At 40.4% G+C, this 25,184-nt stretch overlaps 1 protein-coding gene across 1 annotated transcript; it reads right to left on the bottom strand.

Moving 5' to 3' along the window:
• Positions 1–3,516: 3,516 nt before the first annotated feature.
• LOC140724618 (extracellular calcium-sensing receptor-like) lies at positions 3,517–18,914 on the bottom strand. Its single transcript, XM_073039041.1, has 6 exons — positions 18,775–18,914; positions 17,592–17,883; positions 14,634–15,446; positions 12,866–13,093; positions 6,863–6,986; positions 3,517–4,430 (listed from the first exon to the last, which is right to left on the bottom strand). The coding sequence occupies exons 2-6, from the start codon at positions 17,847–17,849 to the stop codon at positions 3,517–3,519; spliced, it is 2,337 nt and encodes a 778-aa protein (XP_072895142.1). The 5' UTR covers positions 17,850–17,883; positions 18,775–18,914.
• Positions 18,915–25,184: the final 6,270 nt, after the last annotated feature.

Genomic DNA, 25,184 nt, shown 5'->3' with positions numbered 1-25,184 from the left:
CAATAAGATGAACAGTCACAGTCATTTACTCATGGTAGGGAGTCTAAAACTAGAGGTCATACACTCAGTGCCCATTTTGTTAGGTACCCCTTGTGGGCCACTGAATGTAGGGGAAAGATGTAAAAGGAGATCTGAGAGGAATATTTTTTCACATGAGGTGGGTATGTGGAATGAGCTTCCAAGAGAAGCTGTAGAGGCAGATATAGTAAAATGTTTCAAAGCACATTTAAAAATGAACATGGGCAGGAATAGTTTAGAGGGATGTGGGTGAAGCTCAGGGATAGACACCTTGGTTGGCATAGATGAGTGAGGTTGATAGGCCTGTTTCTGTACTGTATAACTCTTTGTCCATTGATGACAAAGTCATTGCAGTTTTGATTATCACATTGATGAAGCAAGTCAATCACACAGGCACAGCAGTGTAGCCATTAGCGCATCACTTTACAGTTCCAGCGATCACAGAATGGGGCTTTAACTTCTGCTGTTGTCTGTACATTCTCCCCATGTGGGTTAACTCTGGGTGCTACAGTTCCCTATCACATTCCAAAGTTGAAAAGGCAGCGTTAGTAAGTTGTGGGCAGGCTACGTTGACACCAGAAGTGTGGCGGCACTCGTGGGCTGTCTCCAGCACAACCATCGCTGATTTGATTTGACGTAAATTATGACTTTTGCTGGATATTTCAATGTTTTGATGTACTCGTGACAAATGAAGCTAATCGTTAATATGTTATCTTTAAGTTTTAAGAGTAAGTGTTGAAATTAATTATCACATGATTAATTAACGATCGCACTAGTAAAGTTTTAAATGAATCAATGGCTCATTTTAGCAAATCTGACAGATGGCAATAAGTAGCACTGACTAGAATCCAAGTAAATTAATCACACCATGAAGGTCAAGGTGCCTTTATAAATTTTGAAACAATTATCAATGTGTTCTCTGCTTTAGTAAATCTGTTTTTCTACACAAACAGAGCAGAGGCAAGGCACAGCCACAAAGGAACCCAGACGTCAGAGGAAGGTGAGGGTAGGATGGTTTGTGGGAAGGGCAGTCATGGGGAGGAGGTATCTTGAGAGGTGTTTCTTTAGCTCAGGCCTTTGCCTGAGCCTTTGGTTCCAGATCACCAGGTTCAGGAACAGTTCTTACCCTACAGCCATCAGGCTCCTGACCCAGCGTGGATAACTTCACTCACCCCAAAGCTGAAATGATTCTACACACAATGGACTCACATCAAAGATTCTACAACTCATGTTCTCAGTATTATTTATTTACTTATTTATTGCTGATGATGATGAAGATTAATATTATTATTAGTTTTTTTCTATATTTGCACTGTATGTTTTGCACATTGACTGTTTGTGCATAGTTGTTTTGTTCTACTGTGAGTACATGTATGAAAATGAAGCTCAGGACAGTATATGGTGACTTTAATAATAAATTTAATATGGCTTTTGACTGTCCATTAGCAGGATGGGTCAAGTTGGCCTCAGGGTAGAAGCTCCAGCTTTTTAAGGTCAAGATTAAGATTCAAAATTGTTTATTTCAGTATCTGAGTGTAAAGGAGAGCAAAATGACTGTTATTCTGGATCCATTGCAGCATAAAACACAGTTGGATAAAAAAAACACAAAAATAAAAATATAAAACCATTCTTATAAAGCTCAAAGTACAAGTTATTGTTTGTGTATGACTGTATACATATAAGATACATAAATCAATTGGATCAAAGCAATTGGAAATCATTAGAAACAAAAACAGAGTGCTGTCATTGGAAAAAGAGAAATTAATTCATCAGAACTTTTCGCTATTTGACGGAAAGCCCCTATCCACCCCAAATTCTGGCAGGCACAGAACTGTTCCAGCTGCGGGGGTTCAATGCTGATCTAAGCTACTGTCTGTGTTGGGTTAGCATTTTACCTTGTTTCTGTGTGGGATTTGTCTGTGTGCTCTGGTTTCCTCCCACTACTGTAGCATGCACACATTGGCGTATTATTGGTCCTGGTATGCAAGAGAGTGACAGACTCTGGGAAGAGTTGAAGAATAAAATAGGAATGGAAGTAGGTGTTTGATGGTTAATGTAGTCTTAGTAGACTGAAGGACAATTTCCATGTTGTAGTATTATGACTCTGTACTTCTGGAATCCTGGGGTCAGCTTCAGACACTCTAGAGAAGACAATCCAAGTTTGTTCAACCTCTCCTTAATCTCCTGGAGGGAGTTAAGGATGGACAATTAAATAGTGGTGCGGCCAGTGAGATCCACATGCTCTGAGTGAATAAAAAAATCCAGATGATTTCATGCTTCTTAAGGTAATAAAATAGGGTGCCACGGTAACGTAGCAGTTAGCACAACACTGTTACAGCTCAGAGTATTCCAGAGTTCAATTCTGGCACTGCCTGTAAGGAGTTTGTACTTTCTCCCCGTGACAATGTAGGTTTATTCTGGGTAACTCCATTTACCTCCACAGTCCAAAAATGTGCTGGTTAGTAGGTTAATTGGTTATTGTAAATTGTCTTGTGATTAGACTAATGTTAAATAGGTGGGTTGCTGGGCATTGTGGTTTGTTGGGCTGGAAGGGCTCATTCCGTGCTGTATCTCTAAATAAATAGCGGAGAGTGGAGAGTGGCAGTGGAGAGACTACACGTGAAAACTCTAGATCAACCAGTGATGTTAATGTGATATAAATGTCGTTATCTACTTTATGACCCTTTCAAGGCTCACGTTTTTTTTGTCACTGTCAGTGCACAGACCCAATCTAACAGTAGCAGAGAAGTCCACAGTGAACTAGGATCTGAGATATCACCACACATAGAAAGTGACAGAAGGCACCTACAGCACCCAGGCAAATTCAGATCTGTTTATTTATCACATGTATATTGAAACATACAGTGAGATGGGTCATTTGTGTTAACAACCAACACAACCTAACGATGTGCTGTGGGCAGCCTGCAAGCGTTGCCACATATCCTAGTGCCAACAGAGCATGCCCATAATGTTCAGAGAACACACAAGCAATAACAACAGCAGTGACATAGACTGGGAGGTGATAGGTGGAGCGACATAGTGAGGATGGAATCTGAGAGGGCAAGAAGTTGGAGAATGGAACTAAGTGAGAATGATGGGGAGGGCAGTTGCAAATACAGAATCTATTGGGTTGGTGCTTTGGAGCAGTAAGTCTCACAGTTACATTATTTTATTTATTTTATAGATTATAGCACAATAAGAGCTATGAGCCCACACTGCCAAATTACACCCTTGACAAATTAACCTACTAGCCTGTTTGATTTTTGGATGTAGGAGGAAACCAGAGCACTTGGAGGAAACCCATGCGGTTACAGTGAGAACATACAAACTCCTTGCAGTCAGCGTTGAGAACTGAACCCAGGTTGCAGGTGCAGCAAAGTGTTACGCTAACTGCCACACTACTGAGCTGCCCTCCCCTCACCCCGTTACAGTGTCTCTTCACGAAAGCCTTTCTGGATGGATTGACCCCAGTAACTTAGTCTCTCTGTTGTGTTTGCCTTATCCCTTCTTGGTAAGGCTTTTCCCCATCAGGCTCTGCTTCGTATTCTCCTCCGGTCTGAACAGGATAATGTAGCACTTGGGAAGAAAAATGCAGAATAACAATCCGAAGCTGGATGACAAAATTGCGAAGATCTCAACAGCAACGATATACTTCCCAGGTGAGCTGACATAGGCAGGAATGAAGGTCAGCCAGACAGCACAAAAGATAAGCATGCTAAAGGTTATGAGTTTAGCTTCATTGAAATTACCAGGTAGGTTTCTCGCCAAAAATGCCAGAACGAAACACAAGCCGGATAAAACACCAATGTAACCTAATGCACAATAGAAAACTACTGGAGACCCCACGTCACACTCCAAAATAACCTTTGCATGATAATAAGTCATGTTTCTCGCAGGGAATGGTGGGGCCATTGCGAGCCACGCCACACAGATCAGAACTTGGACAAGAGTGCACGCACAGACAATGCACCTCTGATGGGCAGCCCCGAACCACTTCATCGTGTTCTTTTGAGGAACGGTCGCCTGGAACGCCTTCAGCACTACGATCGTTTTCACCAGAATGCAGGATACGCACAGGACAAATGCAATGCCAAACAGCGTGTGCCGCAGTACACAGGACCAGGCGGAGGGCTTGCCAATAAACGTGAGTGAGCACAGGAAACAGAGAATCAAGGAAAAGAGCAGAAGGAAACTCAGCTCAGAGTTATTGCCTTTAACAATAGGCGTGTCCTTAGAATACATGAAGACAGTCAGAATAACCAGAGTGATAAATGTTCCAAATAATGCTACAGTCATCAGTATAATTCCCATTGTATCTTCAAAGGAAAGAAACTCAACTTCTTTGAGGATGCACTGTTGTCTGTCGTCACTGGACCAGTATTCCAAAGGACATTTCATGCATTCAAATGAATCTAGGAGAATTCAATCATTTATTAATCAACCACATTTGCTTTACAAGTCATGACCTTTCATAAGACATAGGAACAAAATTAAGCAATTTAGCCCACGGAGTCACTATTCTATCATAACTGATTTTCTATCTCTTTCAATCCCATTATCTTGCCTTCTCTTTGTATGTTTGACAGCCTTTTGAATCAAGACCATATGAACCTCAGCTTTACATATACCAAATGACTTGGCCTCCATGGCTATCTGTGGCAAAGAGTTCCACAGATTCACCACTCTGGTGAAAAAATTCTTCCTAAATTCCGTTCTAAAGTGATATCCTTCTATGCTGAGGGTGTGTCCTGTGGTCCTAGACTTCCCCACAATTCAAAGCATCATCTCCATATTCACTTTATTGAGCCTTTCATATTCAGTAGATTTCAATGAGATCTCCACCCCCCCCCCCACCAAACTCATTCTTCTAAACTCCAGTAAGTACAGCCCAGAGCCATCAAATGCTCCGCATACACTAATCCAACCATTCCCAGGATCATTCTTGTGAACCTCCTCTGGACCCTCTCCAATGCCAGCATATCCTTCCTTGGATATAGGGCTGAATACTACTCAAAATCAGATGTGGTGTGACCAATGTCTTATAAGTTTCAGCATTATATTCTTGCTTTCAGTATATAATTTTGAACATTGGTATTAAAGCTGCTTCTACCATCCTTTTAGCCGATACATTCCTGATCCTAAGAACTGCCATCTTTATCAGTCAGCTTAAATCTAAGATGATCTTCCTGCTAGTAAAATCAAATGCTCTATTTTAATGCTTTCTTGTGGTGAGAGTCAGCAGTTTTAAATTCCTGAACATTAACATAACAGGTGTCCTGTTGTGGGCTCAACATATAGATGCAATTGTAGGGGAAACATATCAGCATTTCTATTTTCTTCGGAGGTTAAGGAGGTTTGGTTTGAACTTCCTAACGAACTTCTATATTAGGATGATTGAAAGTATCCTGACTGGTTGCATCATGGTCTGGTATGGCAACTCAAAGGTGCAGGAACACATGAAGCTGCAGAAAATGGTGGACCCTGCCCAGTACCTCATGGGCTTGTCATGCCACGCCTTTGAAAACACCTACAGGAGGTGCTGCCTCAAGAAGGCAGCATCTGTTATCAAAAATTCCTACAGTTTGGGCCATGTGTTTATCTCACAGCTACCACTGGGCAGGAGGTACACCATTGGGTAGTAGGTGAATGTCACTCATCACAGCTACCATTGGGCAGGAGGTGAATGTCACTCACCACCAGGTTCAAGAACAGCTACTTCCCTTCAACTATTCAAGTTCTTGATCTGAGCGTCACTACCTTAATCACTACAGTTTAGCAGCATTTCCATTAGCTACAATTTCCACTGGGGCTGGGTGAGACTACAACTAGGGTTTATGGGTTAAGGGTGAAAAATGAAATGTTTAAGGGGAGCACAAGGGGCAACTTCTTTAATCAGAAGTTGGTGAGAGTGTGGAATGAGCACAAGTGGTGGGTGTGGGGTATGTGGATGAGAGGGACATGGAGGGTTATTGTCTGGGTGCAGGTTGATGGGACTAGGCAGATAAATGGTTTGGCACAAACTAGATGGACCAATGGGCCTGTTTCTGTGCTATAGTGTTCTATGACTCTATGAATATGATTTTGCACTCAAATAGACTTCACTTTTAGGTTCTGATTGTGTTCCTTCTTGCAAAAAATAATTAACGTATAATTTGCTTTTCTTGTTGTACATTTGATGCCACGGCCCTGTGATGCTGATACAAGCCATTATTCATTATACCAGAGCAAACATATACTTGTGTAAATGGTTTGACTTTAGTTATTTGCATTACATGCATTGCTAAGCTATCAGACTTGAATACACTCTCTGGCAACTTTATTAGGTAAACCTGAATACCTGATTGTTAATTCAAATATCCAATCAGCCAAACTTGTGGCAGCAGCTCAATGCATAAAAGCATGTAAGCATTGCTAAGAGGTTCAGTTGTTGCTCAAACCAACCATCAGAATGGGGAAGAAATATGACCTAAGTGGCTTTGAATGTGGAGTGATTGATGGCACCAGATAGGGTGATTTGAGTATCTCAGAAATTGCTGATACCTTCAGATTTTTATACACAGCAGTCTTAGAGTTGACAGAGAATGGTGCATCAAACAAAAATTCAAATTGGTTCAAGTTGACAGGAAGGTGACAGGAGCTCAAATAACCACGTGTTACATCTCTGGTGTGCCGAAGAACATCTCAAAACACACAACACATTGAATCTTGAAGTGGATGGGAAACAGCCCGTGGAGGAGCACAAACACACACTCAGTGGCCATTTTATTAGGCACAGGAGGTACCTAATGAAGTGGGCAATGAGTGTAGGTTCCAACGATCTTTCCAAGAAATATCATTCACGAACCTGTTGCATTACTGATTTCTCCTGCAGCACATGAGATGCAGTCAAAACAACAAATAGGTTGTCCATCTTGTACGGCCTTCCTCGTTCCAGGTGGGCAGATTTCACTGCAGACGGACTGTGGGACCTGCACATTGTGAAGGAGAGAATATATTAATAGAATCATATTGGAAAACAGCATGGAACCAGGCCCATCGGTCCAATAGGTATATGCAGAATTGTGGACACATCATGGAAACCACTCCCCCTCCATGGATTCTGTCTATACGCTCCACTGCCTTGGTAAAGTAGCCCAAGGTAGTATGGTGGCATAGTTGTTAGTGTAACAATCTACAGCACTAGTGATCAGAAGGGAGTTCAATTCCTGCAGCTATCTGTAAGGAGTTTGTACGTTCTCCCCATAACTGCATAGGTTTTCCCAGGGTGTTACCACATTCCAAAAGACGTACGGATTAGGGTTAGTAAGTTGCGGGCATGCTGGTGTCATAAGTGTGGCAACACTTGCAGGTGCCCCCCAACACATTTGAGCATTGTGTTGGTTATTGATACAAATGACACATCACTGTACGTTTCTATGTTTTAATGTACATGTGACAAATAAGGCTAATACTTCTTTTTCTGAAATCGTTCACCATCAGGCTCAAGGACAACTTCTACCCCACTGTTATAAGACTATTAAATGGTCCCTTAGTATGTCAAGATGGATTCTTCACCTTTTAATCAAACTTGTCTTTGCACCTTATTGTTTGCCTGCATTGCACATTCTCTGCAACAGCATCTCTTTATTCTGCATTCTGTTATTGTTTTGCCTTTAATACTTCAATACACAGTGTGCTGTATGGATCACATGCAAAACCAAGTTTAACAGCATCCCTCAGTACATGTGACATGATAAACCAATTCACCAGTTCAATTTGGTGCCTACCATTACCACCCGTTTCAACTAATCAAATACTGCATTTATTGCATTTATTCCTTTGAACTAAATAGTGGGAATGTGGGTTCAACAGATTGAGAAGTATGGATAAAGTTAAAAAAAGTGTGGATAAAGATTAAGAAAATGAAAAAGATAAAAAAGAGTAAAGTAAGAGGGAAGTGAAGAAAACACAAGTGCAAAAGGGTAAAAGACTGCAAGATTTTTAAAGCACACTGAGTGTAAGGGCACTTTATTTAAATGGCTGTAGTATTCGAAACAAGGTCAGTGAACTTGCGGCACAAGTCAGTGCCAAGTGGTATTATTTAGTGGCCAGTACAGAGACGTGGTTGCAGGGTGGAGAGGATTGGGAATTAAATATCCAAGGATATTGATAATATGGAAGGAACGGTTGGAAAGTAAGGGAGGTAGCATTCTTAATTGAAGAGGAGATCAGGCGATTGTGAGAGATGATATAAGATCTAAGGAGCAGTTTGTTGAATCCATCTGGGTAGAGATTAGGAGAAGTAAAGGGAAAAATAATCACTGCTGGGAGTAGTCTATTGGCCATCGAACAATAACATCACAGTGGCACAGGAAATAAACAGAGACATATCTGATGTATATAAGAATGAAACAGCAGTTAACATGGGGGACTTTAACTTGTACGTAGACTGGGTGCCTCAAGTTGGTTGAGTCAGTCTTGAGGAGGACTTCATAGAATGCAGCCATGATGGCTTTCTTGAACAGCATGTAACTGAACCTACAAGGGAACGTGCTATCGCATTGATCCTGTGCAATGAGATGGGTAAAATTAGTGATCTTGTAGTTAGGTATCATTTTGAAAAGAGTGATCACAGTATGATTGAGTTTCTCATACAAATGGAAGTTGCAAAATTTCGATTTAAAACCAGTGTATTATGCCTAAACAATGGAGACTACAATGGGATAAGAGAGGATATGGCTAGTGTAGACTGGGAACACAGACTATGTGGTGGGACAGTTGAGGAACAGCGGAAGACTTTCAAAGAGATTTTTCATGGTGCTGAGGAAAAGTATATTCCAGTTAAATGCAAGGACAGTAACGGTGGGGAAAGCCAGCGTTAGATAACTAAGGAAATAAAAGAAGGCATCAAACTAAAAGCTTGTGCATACAAAGTCGCAAAGAGTGGTGGGAAGCAGGAAGACTGGTAAAACTTTAAAAAAGCAACAATGAACCACTGAACGAGCAATAAAGAAAGGAAAGCTAGATTATGAAAATAAACTATCACAAAATATAAAACGGATAGTAAAAGTTTTTATAATTATATAAAGTGGAAAAGGGTGGTTAAAGTGAATGTAGGTCCCTTGGAGGACAAGAAGGAGAAATTAATATTGGGTAATAAGGAAATAGCAGAGGCTTTGAATGACAATTTTGTGTTTGTCTTCTTGGTGGAGGACATGTCTAACATGCCAAAGTGATATGTTATGGATGCTATGAGAGGTGAGGACCTCAATACAATAGCTATCACTAAAGAAGTAGTTGTGAGCAAACTTGTAGGTCCTGACGGAATACATCCCAGGGTACTGAAAGAAATGGCAGAAGTTATAGTAGAGGCTTTGGTTATAACTTACCAAAATTCTCTGGACTCTGGGCAGGTCTTGGCAGATTGGAAGATGGTGAATGTCATGCCACTGTCCAAAAAATGGTTGTAGGCAAAAGGGAGGTAACGATAGGCTAGTTATTTTAACATCTATGGTTGGGAAAATGCTTGAAGCTATCATTAAAGAAGAAATAGCGAGGCATCTGGAAAGAAATGGATCCATCAGGCAGATACAGCATGGATTCAGCAAAGGCAGGTCCTGCTTGACAAACTTGCAGGAATTCTTTGATAATGAGCGCAGTGGATAGAGAGGAACAGGTGGATGTTATTTACTTGGATTTCTAGAAGACGTTCAATAAGATGCCACATAAAAGACTTATCCATAGCATAAGGATGCATAGAGTTGGGAGTGATGTATTAGCATGGATAGAGGGTTGGTTAAATAATATAAAGCAGAGAGTTGGGATACAAAGGTATTACTCTGGCTGACAATCAGTGGTGAGCAATAAACCACAAAGTTGGTGCTGGGACCTCAACTGTTCACGATATACAATACCAATCTGGAAGCGGGGACCGAGTGTAGTGTATCTGTCTGCTCACAGTACTAAATTGAGTGGAAAAGCAAATTGTGTATAAGATATGAAGAGTCTGCAAAGAGTTATAGATAGATTAAGTGTGTGGAAAAGGGTCTGGCAGATGGAGTAAAATGTTAGGAAGTGCGGGGATACCCACTTTGGAAGGAAAAATGAAAGAGCAGATTATTATTTAAATGGTAAAAAAATTGTAGCATTCTGCTGTGCAGAGGGACTTGGGAGTACTTGTGCATAAATCACAAAAGGTTGGTTTGCAGGTGCAGCAGGGTATCAAGAAGGCAAATGGAATGTTGGCATTCATTGTTAAAGGGATTGAATTTAAGAGCAGGGAGGTTATGCTGCAAATGTACAGGGCACTGGTGGGGCCGCATCTGGAGTAATGCATGCCTGTTCTGGTCTCCTTACTTGGAGAAGGATATATTGGTTTTGGAGATGGTGTAGAGGAGGTTCACTAGGTTGATTCCAGAGATGAGGGGGGTTAGACTATGAGGAGAGATTGAGTCACCTGGAACTGTATTTGCTGGAATTCAGAAAAATGAGAGGAGATCTTATAGAAACATAAAATTATGAAAGAGATATAGATAAGATAGAGTCAAGAAAGTTGTTTCCACTGGTAGGTGAGACTAGAACTAGGGAACATAGCTTCAAGATTCGGAGGAGTAGATTTAGGATGGAGATGAGGAGGAACTGCTTTTTTCAGAGAATGGTGAATCTGTGGAATTCTCTGCCCAATGGAGCAGTGGAGGCTACCTCAGAAAATACTTTTAAGACAAGTTTGGATAGGTTTTTGTATAGTAGGGGAATTAAGGGTTTTGAGGAAAAGGCAGGGAGGTGGAGATGAGTTCTTGGCCATTTCAGCCATGATCATATTGAATAGCAGAGGAGGTTCGATGGGCTAGATGGCCTACTGCTGCTCTTATTTGGACTTTGGATGTGGAATTAAATGGACAAGTCCTTCAGAAAGCCAGCATAAGAACTATTGGGCTGAATGGTCTCCTCTTTCTTTGCATAATTTAACTGACCTGGGCTCACTACCTCAAATCACCGTCAGTTTTGTCCACATTTGTACATGTCATATCTAGATGCAGAGTTCTTGCGATAATGGCCAAAAAAACATCCTGGATTCCAGTACTGTAGTGAGAGCAAATGGAAATTCCCCTTTGGTGGACAGAGCAGAAGGAAGGGTCCCATTGGTGGACAGAGCAGAGGAAAGGCTCCCACTGTGGCCAGAGCAGAAGGAAAGCTCACATTGGTGGCCAGGGCAGAGGGAAGGTTCCCATTGGCCGCCAGATCAGAGAGTGAGCAGTATCAAGTTCCTGGGTGTCAACATCTTTGAAGATCTATCCTGGGCCAAAATTTATTGATGGAGTTGCAAAGAAAGCATGACAGTGCCTTTATTTCATAGGAGTTTGAGGAGAGTTGGTATGTCACCAAAGACTCTAGCAAATGTGTATAGATATACCATGGAGCGCGTTCTTATTGGTTGCATCACTCTTGGGTATGGAGGCACCACTGCACAGTATTGGGAAAAGCTGCAGAGTGTTGTAAAATCAGTCAGCTCCATCTTGGGCACTAGCTTCCCCAGCATTGGGAGCTGTTTCAAAATCCGATGACTCAAAACAATGGCATCCATCATTCAGGACGCCCATCACCCAGGATATACCTTTTTTCCCATTGCTACGATCTAGGTGGAGGTACAGGAGCTTGAAGCCACACAGTTAACATTTCAGAAATAGTTTCTTCCCATCTGCTATCAGATTTCTGTATGGGCAATGAACCCATGGACACTACCTCACTATATTTTCCGTTCTTCTTGAACTACCTATATATATATTGTAATCTATAGTTTTTATTATTATGTATTGTAATGTACTGCTGCTGAAAAACGACAAATTTCATGAAACATGGCAGTGATATTAAATCTGATTCTGATTCTATTAGCACACTGAAGTCCCGCCACAAAACATATCTGGAAATTTTGACAACTGGCAAAGTCACGTGCTCTCCTTTACCAGCTAGTCCAATTGAAAGGGCTTTCAATAGTTTTGTTTCAAATAAAGTTTACAGACAATTAAAAAGTAATGAAACAAAGTAACAGTTTTAAAGTTTAACACTTAAAATGCTAACTAAAAGCATAAAAATTAACAATATTTGTATGGAACTTATCTTTGACGTTTTTTTTAACCAGCTGTCCTACAATTTCCATTTAAAGTCATCAAGTCTCATGTTTCCTCAGCAAATTTGGTGGCAAATCCTGGAAAGATGGAGGAACACTTGATGGATTCTATATGAGTGATCCACCAGATTTGGAACACAAGAGACTACAGATACTGGAATCTGAAGCAAAATAAAAATGAGCTGTTGGAGAAGCTCAGCAGGTCAGGCACCACCTCTTGGGGAAATGTACAGTGAAAGCTTTGGGTTGAGACCATTTACTATTTAGAAATGGTGAAGAGTGTTCATTTCCTTACAAAAATGCTGCCTGCCAAAGTACTGACTATTTATTCCTGTTTGTAGATGGTGCCTGACCTGCAGAGTTCCTACAGCAGCTTGGTATTTGGAAGACATACTTGTCTACAGGTTCAGGACCCCTGCATTTAGACAACGCACAGAAAAAAATCCAGGATCTCCAGACGTTTGCAACACCATTGTTGTGTTCCAAACTTTCAGCTTTTCATACCAAGCTCCAGGCAAATGATTTCTACTACATGAGCAATATGAAATTTATTTCCTTGAGCATAATCACCTATTTGTAAATGCCATGAAAATTGGTTTGTTTTTCAGCCACAGCACAATGTATTAAGAATTACTCCCTGACTTTAGGCCAAATGATCCAGAGTTTTAAAATTGTACAGCTGGTCATTGCTCTTCCAATGATGACATTTTCAGTAAAGAATAGATTTAAACAGAGGCTTACTGTGCTTTGGTTCCCATGCCACAGAATGATATCTTCATTTATCTTAAATCCCTTTCCCGGTGCTGCAGATGCATCAAAATAACCAACTGTAACATGTTCAACCAACCCCTTGTCATTCAGCTGCCAGTTTATAATGTCATATGATGCAGGCGGGTCCCCATTTGGATCAAAATATACGAGTTCTCCAAGGCGGTTGGTAAATCTTACATCTTTCAAATGATGGAGGAGCTAAGGGCAACAATGAGAAAACAAAAGCTAATTTTTTAATATCTTCATTTTTGAATCTTGATAGTGCAATAAGACCATAAGACATAGGAGCATAATTAGGCCAATCAACCCATTGTCTCATCCGCTATTCCATTATATCTGATTTACAGTATTATCCCTCTCAATCCCATTCTCCTGCCTTCTTCCCATACCTTTGACGATTTTACTCATCAAGAACCTAGCAACCTCTGACTTAATATAGCAAATGACTTAGCCTCCATTGCCATCTGTGGCGGTGAACTCCACAGATTCACCACGCTCATTCTAAAGTAGTTCCTCTTCAACCCTGTTCTAAAAACAGGTCCTTGTATTCTGAGGTTGTGCCCTCTGGTCCTACACTCCCCAATGTATGGACCATGCTCTCCACTTCGAGGCTTTTCAATATTTGATAAGTTTCAATGAGATTCCATCCCAACCCATTCTTTTAAACTGCAGTGAATGCTATCAAATACTTACACATTAACCCTTTAAATCTTGGGATCATTAAAATTAAGTAATCAAATTAAAATAATTCTTGAGATCATCCTCTGAACTCTGGTAGTTCAGAAACTAATGAACAATCTAATCTGATAGTGCATTAGATATAGAACATTTCTTCATACTTCAGAGGATCAAAACCTTATGCGAGCACTATTCAGTAATTGCTAATTTCCACAGCCAAATATATAGTTATTCATGATTGACACCCAATATTGGTTAGAATGTGGGGTTTATGGAGAAGATTAGGCAAAAGGCATTGATCCATTTAAGGAGGACTTGGATAAAATATAATAGTGAGGGGTATGTGCAATATACACTCAGTGGCCACTTTATTAGGTACACCTGTATACCTGGTTGTCAAAGCAAATATCTAATCAGCCAATCAATGCATAAAAACATGTAGATTTGGTTAAGAGGTTCAGACCAAATATCAGAATAGGGAAGAAATGTGATCTAAGTGGTCCAATCTAGGACCGGGGAATGATAGTTAGTGCCAGATGGGGTTGTTTGAGTATCTCAGAAATTGCTGATCTCCTGACATTTTCATGCCAACAGTCTCTAGAGTTTACAGAGCGTGGTGCATTCAACAAACAAACAAATAAATAAAACATCCAGTGAATGGCAGTTCTGAGGGTAAAAACGTTTTGTTAATGAAAGAGGTAAGAGTAGAATGTCCAGACTGGTTCAAGCTGATAGAAACGTGATAGTAATTCAAATAACCATGTATTACAACAGTGGTGTGCAGAGAAGCATCCCTGAACCCACAATATTTGGAACCTTGAAGTGGATGGGCTACAGCAGTAGAAGACCATGAATATACACTCAGTGACCTCTTTATTAGGTACAGGAAGTAATGGGCTGCTATTAGTTCTCTGTCAGGTGAGGTCCAAGTATCTCCATTTGGTGCTTTGGAGTTGAGGACATATTTTAAAACATTTGAAACACTCATGCAGTTTCAGAGAACTTTTTAGGGGTATCTCCAAATTTTGTCATTAAGATATTCATCAGTTTATTTTCTTACCTGCCATGGCTGGATGTTTGAAATATTAGTACAAAGGTTGTCTCCCAGCAAATTATTCTGACAAGATAGCAAGCTGTGGAGTCCATGAGCTATGGCATAAACTGCCTTGTAGACGTTGTAGGACACTCTCAGTTCACTGGTGTCAAAGAAGGAATTATTCACCTCCTGTAAGTTCTCTTTCCCTGAGCATCTCTCAGTGTTGAATTTAGAGTCCTGTATTTTTGCCTTAAACGTGCAACCAAAAAGTGTTTCCCAAAAAGCAGTTATAAAGCTATCAGTTGAATTTGGAGGGCGTAGACTAAGAAGAAATTCTTGAAATTTGGGGATTTTCATTTTGTGGCTTGCAAATCCTATAGCGCCCCCAAGAGATTTGAAATTTTCCTTGGTGGATGGCCTTGCGGCTGTAATCCAAGCTTCACTTGCTATCCATTGGATCCCCGTAATGTTCTGATGCACAATTTCTCTCAGCAAAGGGTAAAAATCACCCTCGGAGGTAAAAGCTAGAATAACCTTTGCAGTTGACGTTTTTATAGTGTCAACAATCTTGAGTATCCTTTCCTTGGGGTAGGTTCTGAGGATCGTTTCTGAAAAAGCGATGCAGACTCCAGAGTGCTTTACTTGCTCAGAAAATGCCTGAACCCCATATCGCCCATATTCATTGTCTCCTGCAATGGTTCCAATCCAGGTCCAGCCGAAATGCTTTACAAGCTGAGCCAAAGCCTTGGCTTGAAATAAATCACTTGGCACGGTTCTGAAAAACGTAGGGAATTCTTCCTTGTTGCTTAGGCATGCACAAGTAGAAAAATAACTAATCTGCAGAGAATTAAAGTAAAAGAATCAATTGATATACGATGTGGTTGACCAGCAATTTTTTGCCAAGTGAATGGCAAAAGGAAGATGATGGGAAATATTTTCTTGTCTTTTCTTTTTTCAGTCTTTTTATTGATTTTTTAAAAGAAATGTGTATACAAACAGGAGAATATCTCTGGTATATATGTCAATAGCAGTACATACAGAAGGTAAAATAAACAATATCAGAATCACACAGTGTTGATCTACAAAGTATAACTTAGATATAGAATGTGTAATTCTCTTATCAATTTATGAAGAAAGGAAGGACTATTAGAAATTTTATATAAAAGAAAAGAGAAAAAACCCCCACTATTCTAAAAAGAAAAAAAGGACTGGGCAGACAATCCCGAGAGAAAAACCAAGAGAAGAGAAACTCTCTGATCAAATCTATGGTTCTGAAAAAAATAGCTGGAAGAGAATCAGTACAAAAATCAGATCATATGAAAGTATTGAATAAAAGGTCGCCAGATTTCTTCAAATTTAAAGGATATATCCAATATCCAACTTCTTATTTTCTCCAGACTTCAACAGCACATGATAAAAGGTGGTAGGAGGGTTAGGGTTCTTCAATTTAAGTAAAATAGCTTTCCTAGCCAATAAGGTTGAAGGGAAATATTTTCATTTGCATTCATTTCAAGCATGACCTTGGCATTTGTGGGTGGAATAGAGAGCATTGTAGATGGAGAACTATGTGATCTTCAGGGTTAGTGTACAATCCCAGATGCTATCATATGTTTTATAATTCCCTTTAATTAGTCTAGGTTTTGATGTAGAGACACAATGGTAATCTAGACTCATGAACTAACAAACTGAAATCATTTCCAAATCTAACTCTGTTTGCTGAGGAATCTAAATTTTTAATTAAATAAAACTCAAATTAAAAAATGCAGTTTAAGCAGTTGATCCAGTCGGAATTGCAAATGGAATTGGCATTGGTTTATTATTGGCACATGTACCAAGATACAGTGAAAAGCTTGTCTTGAATACCGTTCATACAAATCAAATCATTACTCAGTGCACTGAGATATAATAAAGTGAAACAATGACAATGCAGAATGAAGTGTAACAGCTACAGAGAAAATGCAGTGCAGGTAAACAATAAGGTTCAAGAATATAACCAGGTAGATTGTGAGATCAAGAATTAATTTTATCATACAAGTGATCTATTCTATAGTCTAACAATAGCAGGATGGAAGGTGTCACAAAGCCTAGTGGTGTGTGCTTTCAGCCTTTTGTATCTTCTACCCATTGGGAGGGGGAGAAGGGAGAATGTCCAGAGCGGATAGGGTCCTTGATTACACTGGCTACTTTAGTGAGACAGTGATGTGATGATTTCTGTCCACCAAGTATTAATAGGTCGCTGGGTGAAGGGTGGGAGATTTTTAAAACATTGATGAATTGCAAATGGACATGGTTGGCAATATCAGCATGTTTTCTCCATCACCATTCTGAGTGAGAAGGTAATCTGCATTCAATCATATTGACTGTCCCTGGAACAAAATGAAGGAGAGATTGAATCTATTGGAAGTGATTTAATGAAGCACGCTGGATGGGCCAGCACATTTTTGCCATAAAAGACCTAATTGAAATTAGGTGGGCTTCGCAAAAGCCTTGCTGTCTGTCACCCAGTATTCCATTTTTACTTCCCTAGGAAGTACAAAGGTTCAATATGTCTAAACTATGCCGAGAATATATACTCAATTCATCTGCTAAAAATCCCTTTGAGACAGTAGTTCAAAAACAATACGAAATATAGAAACCGAAATCTCACTTCCTGTTCTCAATCCAAACTTCTAGAGACTCCAGAATTTTCTGTTAGAACCCTTTCACGGATTGGTTTCTGTCCCCAGCACTGAAATTCGCTACCATTTGTTTACAGGAGGTACTTAATAAAGTGGCCACTGAGTGTATGCTCATGGTCTTCTGCTGCTGTAGCCCATCAACCTTAAGGTTCTTATGGTCATATGTTCCTATCTTGAGGCAAGCAGAAATGAACGCATTACAATAAGTAACTTCTGCTGTATCATTGTTGACAATAGACTTTAGCACTTCAATGCACTCACTCACTACTTTTACGTCAAGGATGGATTTAGTAAATTGTCTTACCATTGGAATTCCAAAGGGAGCAACTGCTCTTGAAATGGATATGGACTGGGTTGATCCAGATTCTCCAATGATGACGGGAATAGGGACAGCTCCATTGCATTTAACTTCAGGAATAACTTTCTCCTGGCCATTAATTAGTGTCAGGGCTGCTCTTAGAGACTGAGAGGGAGAGGCGCATGAATCGTGGATCCGGTATCCAAGTGTCACATTCGGGAGGAGGTTTTGATCTCGGTTTATCTCCTTTATGGCAAAGATCATGATCTGCGTCCAGCGAAATGCCCTGAGGTCAAAACTAGGAGGTGGTCAGCAGCAGGATTTGCAAAAATGAAAAAAAGAAATTAGAACAACATGTAGCATCAAAATTGGGATGAACTGAAGCAGTGTTGATTAAAAAGTCTTCAATAGCCATTGCTAGTTGCCTTTTATATATAACAATAAAATAATTATTAATATTATATTAGATCAACCCCTGAAATTTGCAAACTCTAAATGTTATCAGAAGATGATATTAAATGTGTATTAAAATACTGAATGAACATGATAAGTCAGGCAGCATCTAAAAAGAAAGTCTCAGGATTAATGTTTTGCCATCATTTCAGGACCGAACTTGTTTTCCTCTCTCCATGGGTGCCCGACTTGGTGGGTGCATGCAAAATATCTTCTTTGTTCATATTTGCAGTCTTTTTATAGATCATGGAAATTGATTTTCACTGCACCTACAAAATCCTTATAATTATTGTAATTATTTTTATTGTCCAATTGAAACATAATGATTTAAAATTTAGCATTTAAGATCCTAGAGAATTTAACATCTTCTTCTTAATAAAATTAAGTATTTGTTTTATGAATAAGATTATAACTAAATTATAAAGTTTATAATTTAAAATCTAGGGTATGAATCCTAGAATTTATTCTAGGTCAGAGAGACTGGCTTTTATAAAATGGGTGAAGAGCCCAGAGGAAGTTTCTCGGTCCCTTTATTCATTTCGATAGACGCTGCTTGACTTGCTGAGTTCCACGAACATTTTGTGTGTGTTGTTCTGCATTTCCAGCATCCACAGTCTCTTGCGCTTATAAAACAAAATATATGTTTGATGGCAGTAAGGTAATTGCATTTTCAGAACTGTAAATAACCAGAAGAGTCGGCAACAGCATAACTTCCCCAGATTCCGTTACACCTCACCTGACACAACGGGAAGGTGTAGGTCTAGTTTTAAAAGAGGGTTCTTCCTCCAAAGCCTTGTTGTACACAGGGAATACGCCTCCAATTATGATATCTCCATCTTCATACAGCCCAGGCAAGTGAAACTCTCCGAAAAGTTTACAGGTCGATCTTCCCGCTCCCAGAACCGGGAGAGCAAAGTAAACTGTCCAAGGAAACAGGAGGTACATAGCAGTACGTTAAAAAGGCACAGCGCGTTATGTACACAAAGAGAGACGCAGCGCTTTATAGAGATTGATGATATCCACGTGGTCAAAAATGACAAAGTTAATTAAATTAGACCCATCTCTGGAAATCCCAGAAGAAAAGTCATCGTCTTCTAACTAGATGTGAGATGTGCCGAAAAATACCATTCACCATCTCGTGCCTCAAGCAATCTTTCCACCTGGGATACCAAGCCGGGAAATAAAACAGCGCAATCGCTTCATGGGAACTCTGACCGATTAAAGAAAGCGCATTTCTAGTTGAGAGGTAGAACAACATACTCAATGGTCACCTTATTAAATGCCTCCTGTATCTCGTAAAGTGGCCGCCGAGTGTATGCTCGTGACCGTCTGCTGCTGTAGTTCATCCACTTCGTGGTTCGACATGTTGTGCATTGGGAGATGGTTTTCTGCATACCACCGTTTTCACCCGTGTTTACTTGAGTTACTGTCGACTTCCTGTCAGCTAGAACCAGTTTGACCATTCTCATGCGATCTCTCTCATGAACAAGATTTTTTTTTCGCCCACGGAGCTGCCGCTCAGTAGATTTTTTCTTTGTTTTGTGCGCCATTCTCTGTAAACTCTAGAGACTGTTGTGCGTGTAAATCCCAGGAGATCAACAGTTTCTAAGATACTCAAACCACTCGGTCTGGCATCAACAATCATTCCACCGTCAAATTCACTTAGATCTCATTTATTCTCCATTCTGATATTTGGTCGGAATCACAAATCAACCTCTTGACTATGTCTGCATGCTTTCTTGAACTGAGTTGTTGCCAGACGGTTGTCAGATTGGATATTTACATTAACAAGCAGGTGCACAGGCGTATCTAATATAGTGGCCACAGAATGTAGAACAGGAACAGACCCTTCGGGACATACCAAATAAATCCTGCCCTGCTATCTCCCTCAGGTCCTCCGTTGTTGCCCCCTTTGCACACAAAATGTCGGGGGAACTCAGCACGTCAGAGTGTGACTACGGGAGGTGGTGCGGGGTGTCCCTTCATCCGGTCGTGATGAAAAGACTGGACCTGAAATTGCAGCTGTTCGTTTCCCTCCACAGATACAGACAGGCCTGCCGAGTTCCTCCAGCACTTTTGTAAATACTTCTCAAGATTCCCAGCAGCTGCAGAATAGCTTGTATTGCTTCCTTTCGCTGAATTCCCATTCCCCTATTACCCACCACAAACAAGAGAAAATCTGCAGATGCTGGAAATCCACGTAGCACACACAAAATGGAGGAACTCAGCAGGCCAGGCAGCATCTATGGAAAGGGGGAATGGGAGGGGCATCACCAGAAGTTCAAGAAATCGATGTTCATGTCATCAGGCTGGAGGTTACCCAGACGAATATAAGATGTTGTTTCTCCATTGTCCTGATGAGGCCACACTCAGGTTGAAGGAACAACACCTGATATTCTGTCTGGGTAGCCTCTACCCTAATGGCACGAAAATCACCTTCTCGAACTTCTGGTAATGCCCACCCCCCTTCTCGATTCCACATTCCCACTTCCCTCTCTCACCTTATCTCCTTGCCTGCCCATCACCCCTTTTTTTTCTTCCATGGCTTTCTGTCTTCTATTAGATTCCCCCTTCTCCACCCCGAATCTCTTTCACCAACAACATTCCAGCTCTTTAATTCACCCCTCCCCCTCCCTGTTTCACCTATCACCTTGTGTTCTCCCACCACCCCCACCTTTTAACTGTACTCTTCATCTGTTTTTTTTTTCCTCCAGACCTGCTGAAGGGTCTCATCTGGAAATGTCGACTTTTCAGAGATGCTGCTTGGCCTGCTGAGTTCCTCCAGCATGACCTATCTTCTGCCCCTTCCCATTCTGGTTCTAACCACCCAATGTGCATAATGTTACCTGTATGTTCTTTCCCACTCACCTATTGGGTTCTGGTTCCGTTTGCCACTCACCTCTCCCCTAATGTTTAATATTCTGTCCTCCTCTGCTTATCAGAGTCCAGCACTGGCAGCCCTTTGTGTTCCTGCTTAACTCTCCCCATCAGCTGCCTCCAATCATCATGCTCCCTTCCCCACCCTTGCTCTATCTGCCTCTTATTTATTTTAACTCTTTCTCTCTCTGTCTGCTTCAATCTATCATCTGCCTGTCATTGTCTCCCAGCTCAATCCTCGCTCAACATTTCTACCTGGATCCAACTGTCTATAATCTTCTATACATCCACTGTCCACCAGTCACCTCAGAATCCTGTCTCACCCTTCCTCCTCCCCTTGCCTCCATCCATCTCCATTCTCCACTCTCCCTCCTGATAGAGGGTTTCAATCTGAAACGTTGACAGTCGATTTCAACCCCACAGAAACTTCTCAATCTGCTGAGGTCCTCAAGCAGATTGTTGCTCCAGATACAACTTCTACAGTCACGTGTGTCTCCATTGGAACTAATATCATTGTTAGTTTGTTCTTCAATAAAATTCATTGTGATTTGTGATCAGAATCTAATAAGTGCTTTCTCCAATGTCTCTGAATACTTGACAAAAAAAGCGAAATTTTTTCAAAACGAACAAAGGTCCCATTCTCTGATGCCATTTGTGAAGAAATTTCCAAATTTTTATTTGCTCTGGACTGGTTGGAAGACCATAAGATATTGGAGCAAAGTTAGGCCATTTGGCCCATCGAGTCTGTTCCACTATTCATCATGGCTGATCCCATTTTCCTTTCAACCCCAATCTCCTGCCTACTTCTATATCCCTTCATGCCCTGACCAATCAAGAATTTATCAACCTCTCCCCAAATATATATAAAGACTTGGCCTCCACAGCTGCCTGTGGCAAAGAATTTCACAGATTCACCAGTCTCTGGCTGAAAAACTTTCTCCTCATCTCTGTTCTAAAAGGACTCCCCTCTGCTCTGAGGCTGTGTCCTCTGAGCTTAGACTCTCCCACCATAGGAAACATCCTCTCCACATCCATTCTGTCGAGGCCTTTGACCATCCAATAGGTTTCAATGAGGTCACCCATCATGCTTCTGAAATCCAGTGAATACAGTCCCAGAACCATTAAACATTTCATATGACAAGCCATTGAATCCTGGAATTATTTTCACGAAGCTCCTTTGAACCCTCTTCAGTTTCAGCACATTATTTCAAAGATAAGGGGCACAAAACTACTTCAAGTGAGGCCTCACCAGTGCTTTATAAAGCCTCAACATTACATCCTTGCCTTCATATTCCAGTCCTCTTGAAATGAATGCTAACATTGCATGTGCATTGTTCATCACAGACTCACCCTGCAAATTAACCCTTAGGAAATCCTGCACAAGGAATCCCAAGTCACTTTGTGCCTCTGTATTTTCTCTGCATTTAGCAAATAGTCAACCCTTTCCTTTCTTCTACCAAAGTGCATGACCATACACTTCCTGACACTGTATTCTATCTGTTATTTCTTTGCCCATACCCCTAATCTGTCCAAGTCATTCTGTAGTCTCTTACTTCCTCAAAATTACTTGTCCCTCCACTTATCTTCATACAAACAGACAGACATTCATTATTGATCCCGAGGGAAATTGAGTTTCGTTACAGCCGCACCAACCAAGAATAGTGAAGAAATATAGCAATATAAAACCATAAATAATTAAATAATAATAAGTTAATCATGCCCAGTGGAAATAAGTCCAGATATCATTAATAATCAACTCCAACATTTTCTCAACCACTGAGGTCAGTCTAACTGGCCATAAGATTTCTTTCTTATTCATCTCTCCCATCTTGAAGAGTAGGGTGAAGATTGCAATGTCCAAGTCTTCTGGAAGCTTTCTAGGGTCTAGTGATTCTGAAATGATCATCACTATTGCGTCCATGATCTCTTCAGCCACCTCTTTCAAAATCTTGGGTTGTACAGCATCTGGTTCAGAGGACTTACCTACTTTCAGACCATTCATTCTCCCAAGAACCTTCTCTCTAGTTATGGTAACTGCAGACACTTATAACCATATAACAATTACAGCACGGAAACAGACCATCTTGACCCTTCTAGTCCGTGCTGAAAGCTTACTCTTACCCAGTCCCACCGACCTGCACTCAGCCCATAACTCTCCATTCCTTTCCTGTCCATATACCTATCCAATTTTACTTTAAATGACAATATAGAACCTGCCTCTAACACTTCTACTGGAGGCTCGTTCCACACAGCTACCATTCTCTGTGTAAAGAAGTTCCCCCTCGTGTTACCCCTAAACTTTTGCCCCCTAACTCTCAACTCATGTCCTGTTGTTTGAATCTCCCCTACTCTCAATGGAAAAAGCCTATCCATGTCAACTGTATCTATAACCCTCATAATTTTAAATACCTCTATTAAGTCCCAAATCAACCTTCTACACTCCAAAGAATAAAGACTTAACTTGTTCAACCTTTCTCTGTAACTTAGGTGCTGAAAACCAGGTAACATTCTGGTAAATCTTCTCTGTACTCTTGCTATTTTGTTGACATCTTTCCTACAATTCGGTGACCAGAATTGTACACAGTACTCCAAATTTGGCCTTACCAATGCCTTGTACAATCTTAACATTACATCCCAACTGCTTTACTCAATGCTCTGATTTATAAAGGCCAGCATACCAAAACCTTTCTTCACCACCCTATCCACATAAGATTCCACCTTCAGGGAACTATGCATCATTATTCCTAGATCACTCTGTCCTACCGCATTCCTCAATGCCCTACTATTTACCATGTATGTCCTATTTTGATTAGTCCTACCAAAATGTAGCACCTCACACTTATCCATCTCCCATCCAGCCACTGTTGAATCCATTTTACTACTTCAATATTACCACCTAACGATTGAACCTTCCTAACTACCCTTCCATGTGGAACCTTGTCAAAGGCCTTACTGAAGTCCATATAGACAACATCCACTGCTTTATCCTCGTCAACTTTCCTAGTAACCTCTTCAAAAAATTCAGTAAGATTTGTGAAACATGACCTTCCACGCACAAATCCATGTTGACTGTTCCTAATCAGACCCTGTCTATCATAATTATATATATAATCTCTAAGAATACTTTCCATTAATTTACCCACCACTGACGTCAAACTTACAAAATTGCTAGGTTTACTCTTAGAAACATCTTTAAACAATGAAACAACATGAGCAATAATCCTCTGGCACCATTCCCGTTTCTAATGACATTTGAAATATTTCTGTCAGAGCCCCTGCTATTTCTACACTAACTTCCCTCAAGGTCCTAGGGAATATCCTGTCAGAACCCGGAGATTTATCCACTTTTATATTCCTTAACAGTGCCAGTACTTCCTCCTCTTGAATCATCATAGTTTCCATAACTTCCCTACTTGTTTCCCTTACCTTACACAATTCAATATCCTTCTCCTTAGTGAATACCGAAGAAGAGAAATTGTTCAAAATCTCCCCCATCTCTTTTGGCTCCACACATAGCTGTCCACTCTGATTCTCTAAGGGACCAATTTTATCCCTCACTATCCTTTTGCTATTAGTATAACTATAGAAACCCTTTGGATTTATTTTCATCTTACTTGTCAAAACAACCTCGTATCTTCTTTTAGATTTTCTATTTTTTTTTCTTAAGATTCTTTTTACATTCTTTATATTCCTCGAGCACCTCATTTACTCCATGCTGCCTATATTTATTGTAGATATCCCTCTTTTTCCAAACCAAGTTTCAAATATCCCTTGAAAACCATGGCACTCTCAAACTTTTAACCTTTCTTTTCAACCGGGAACTTCCAGCGTAGTGGTAGTGTCTTCCACAGTGAAGTCTAATGCAAAATACTTATTCAATTTGTCTGTCATTTCATTGACTCCATTACTACCTCTCCTGCATCATTTTCCAGCTGTCCGATATCCTCTTTCACCTCTCTTTCACACCATGTATCTGGAGAAACTATAGGTATCCTCTTTAATATTATGTAGCAGCATAATTTTGCATTTCATCTTTACCTTCTTAGTGATTTTTCAGTTGCCTTCTGTTGGTTTTTAAAAGCTTCACAGTCCTCTAGCTTCTCACCAAGTTTTGATTTAATATATGCCCTCTCTTTGGCTTTTATGTTGGTTTTGTCTTTTCTTGTTAGCCATGTTTGCCTCATCTTTCCTTTAGAATACATCTGCCTCTGGTATGTATATATCCTGTGCCTTCCAAATTGCTTCCAGAAATTCCAGCCATTGTTTCTC

This window comes from Hemitrygon akajei, chromosome 3, assembly GCF_048418815.1.
Source record: "Hemitrygon akajei chromosome 3, sHemAka1.3, whole genome shotgun sequence".
In the NCBI taxonomy this organism is placed as follows: Eukaryota; Metazoa; Chordata; class Chondrichthyes; order Myliobatiformes; family Dasyatidae; genus Hemitrygon; species Hemitrygon akajei.
Note: the sequence above shows the minus strand (reverse complement) of the source record. Positions and strands in the feature narration are given on the sequence as shown.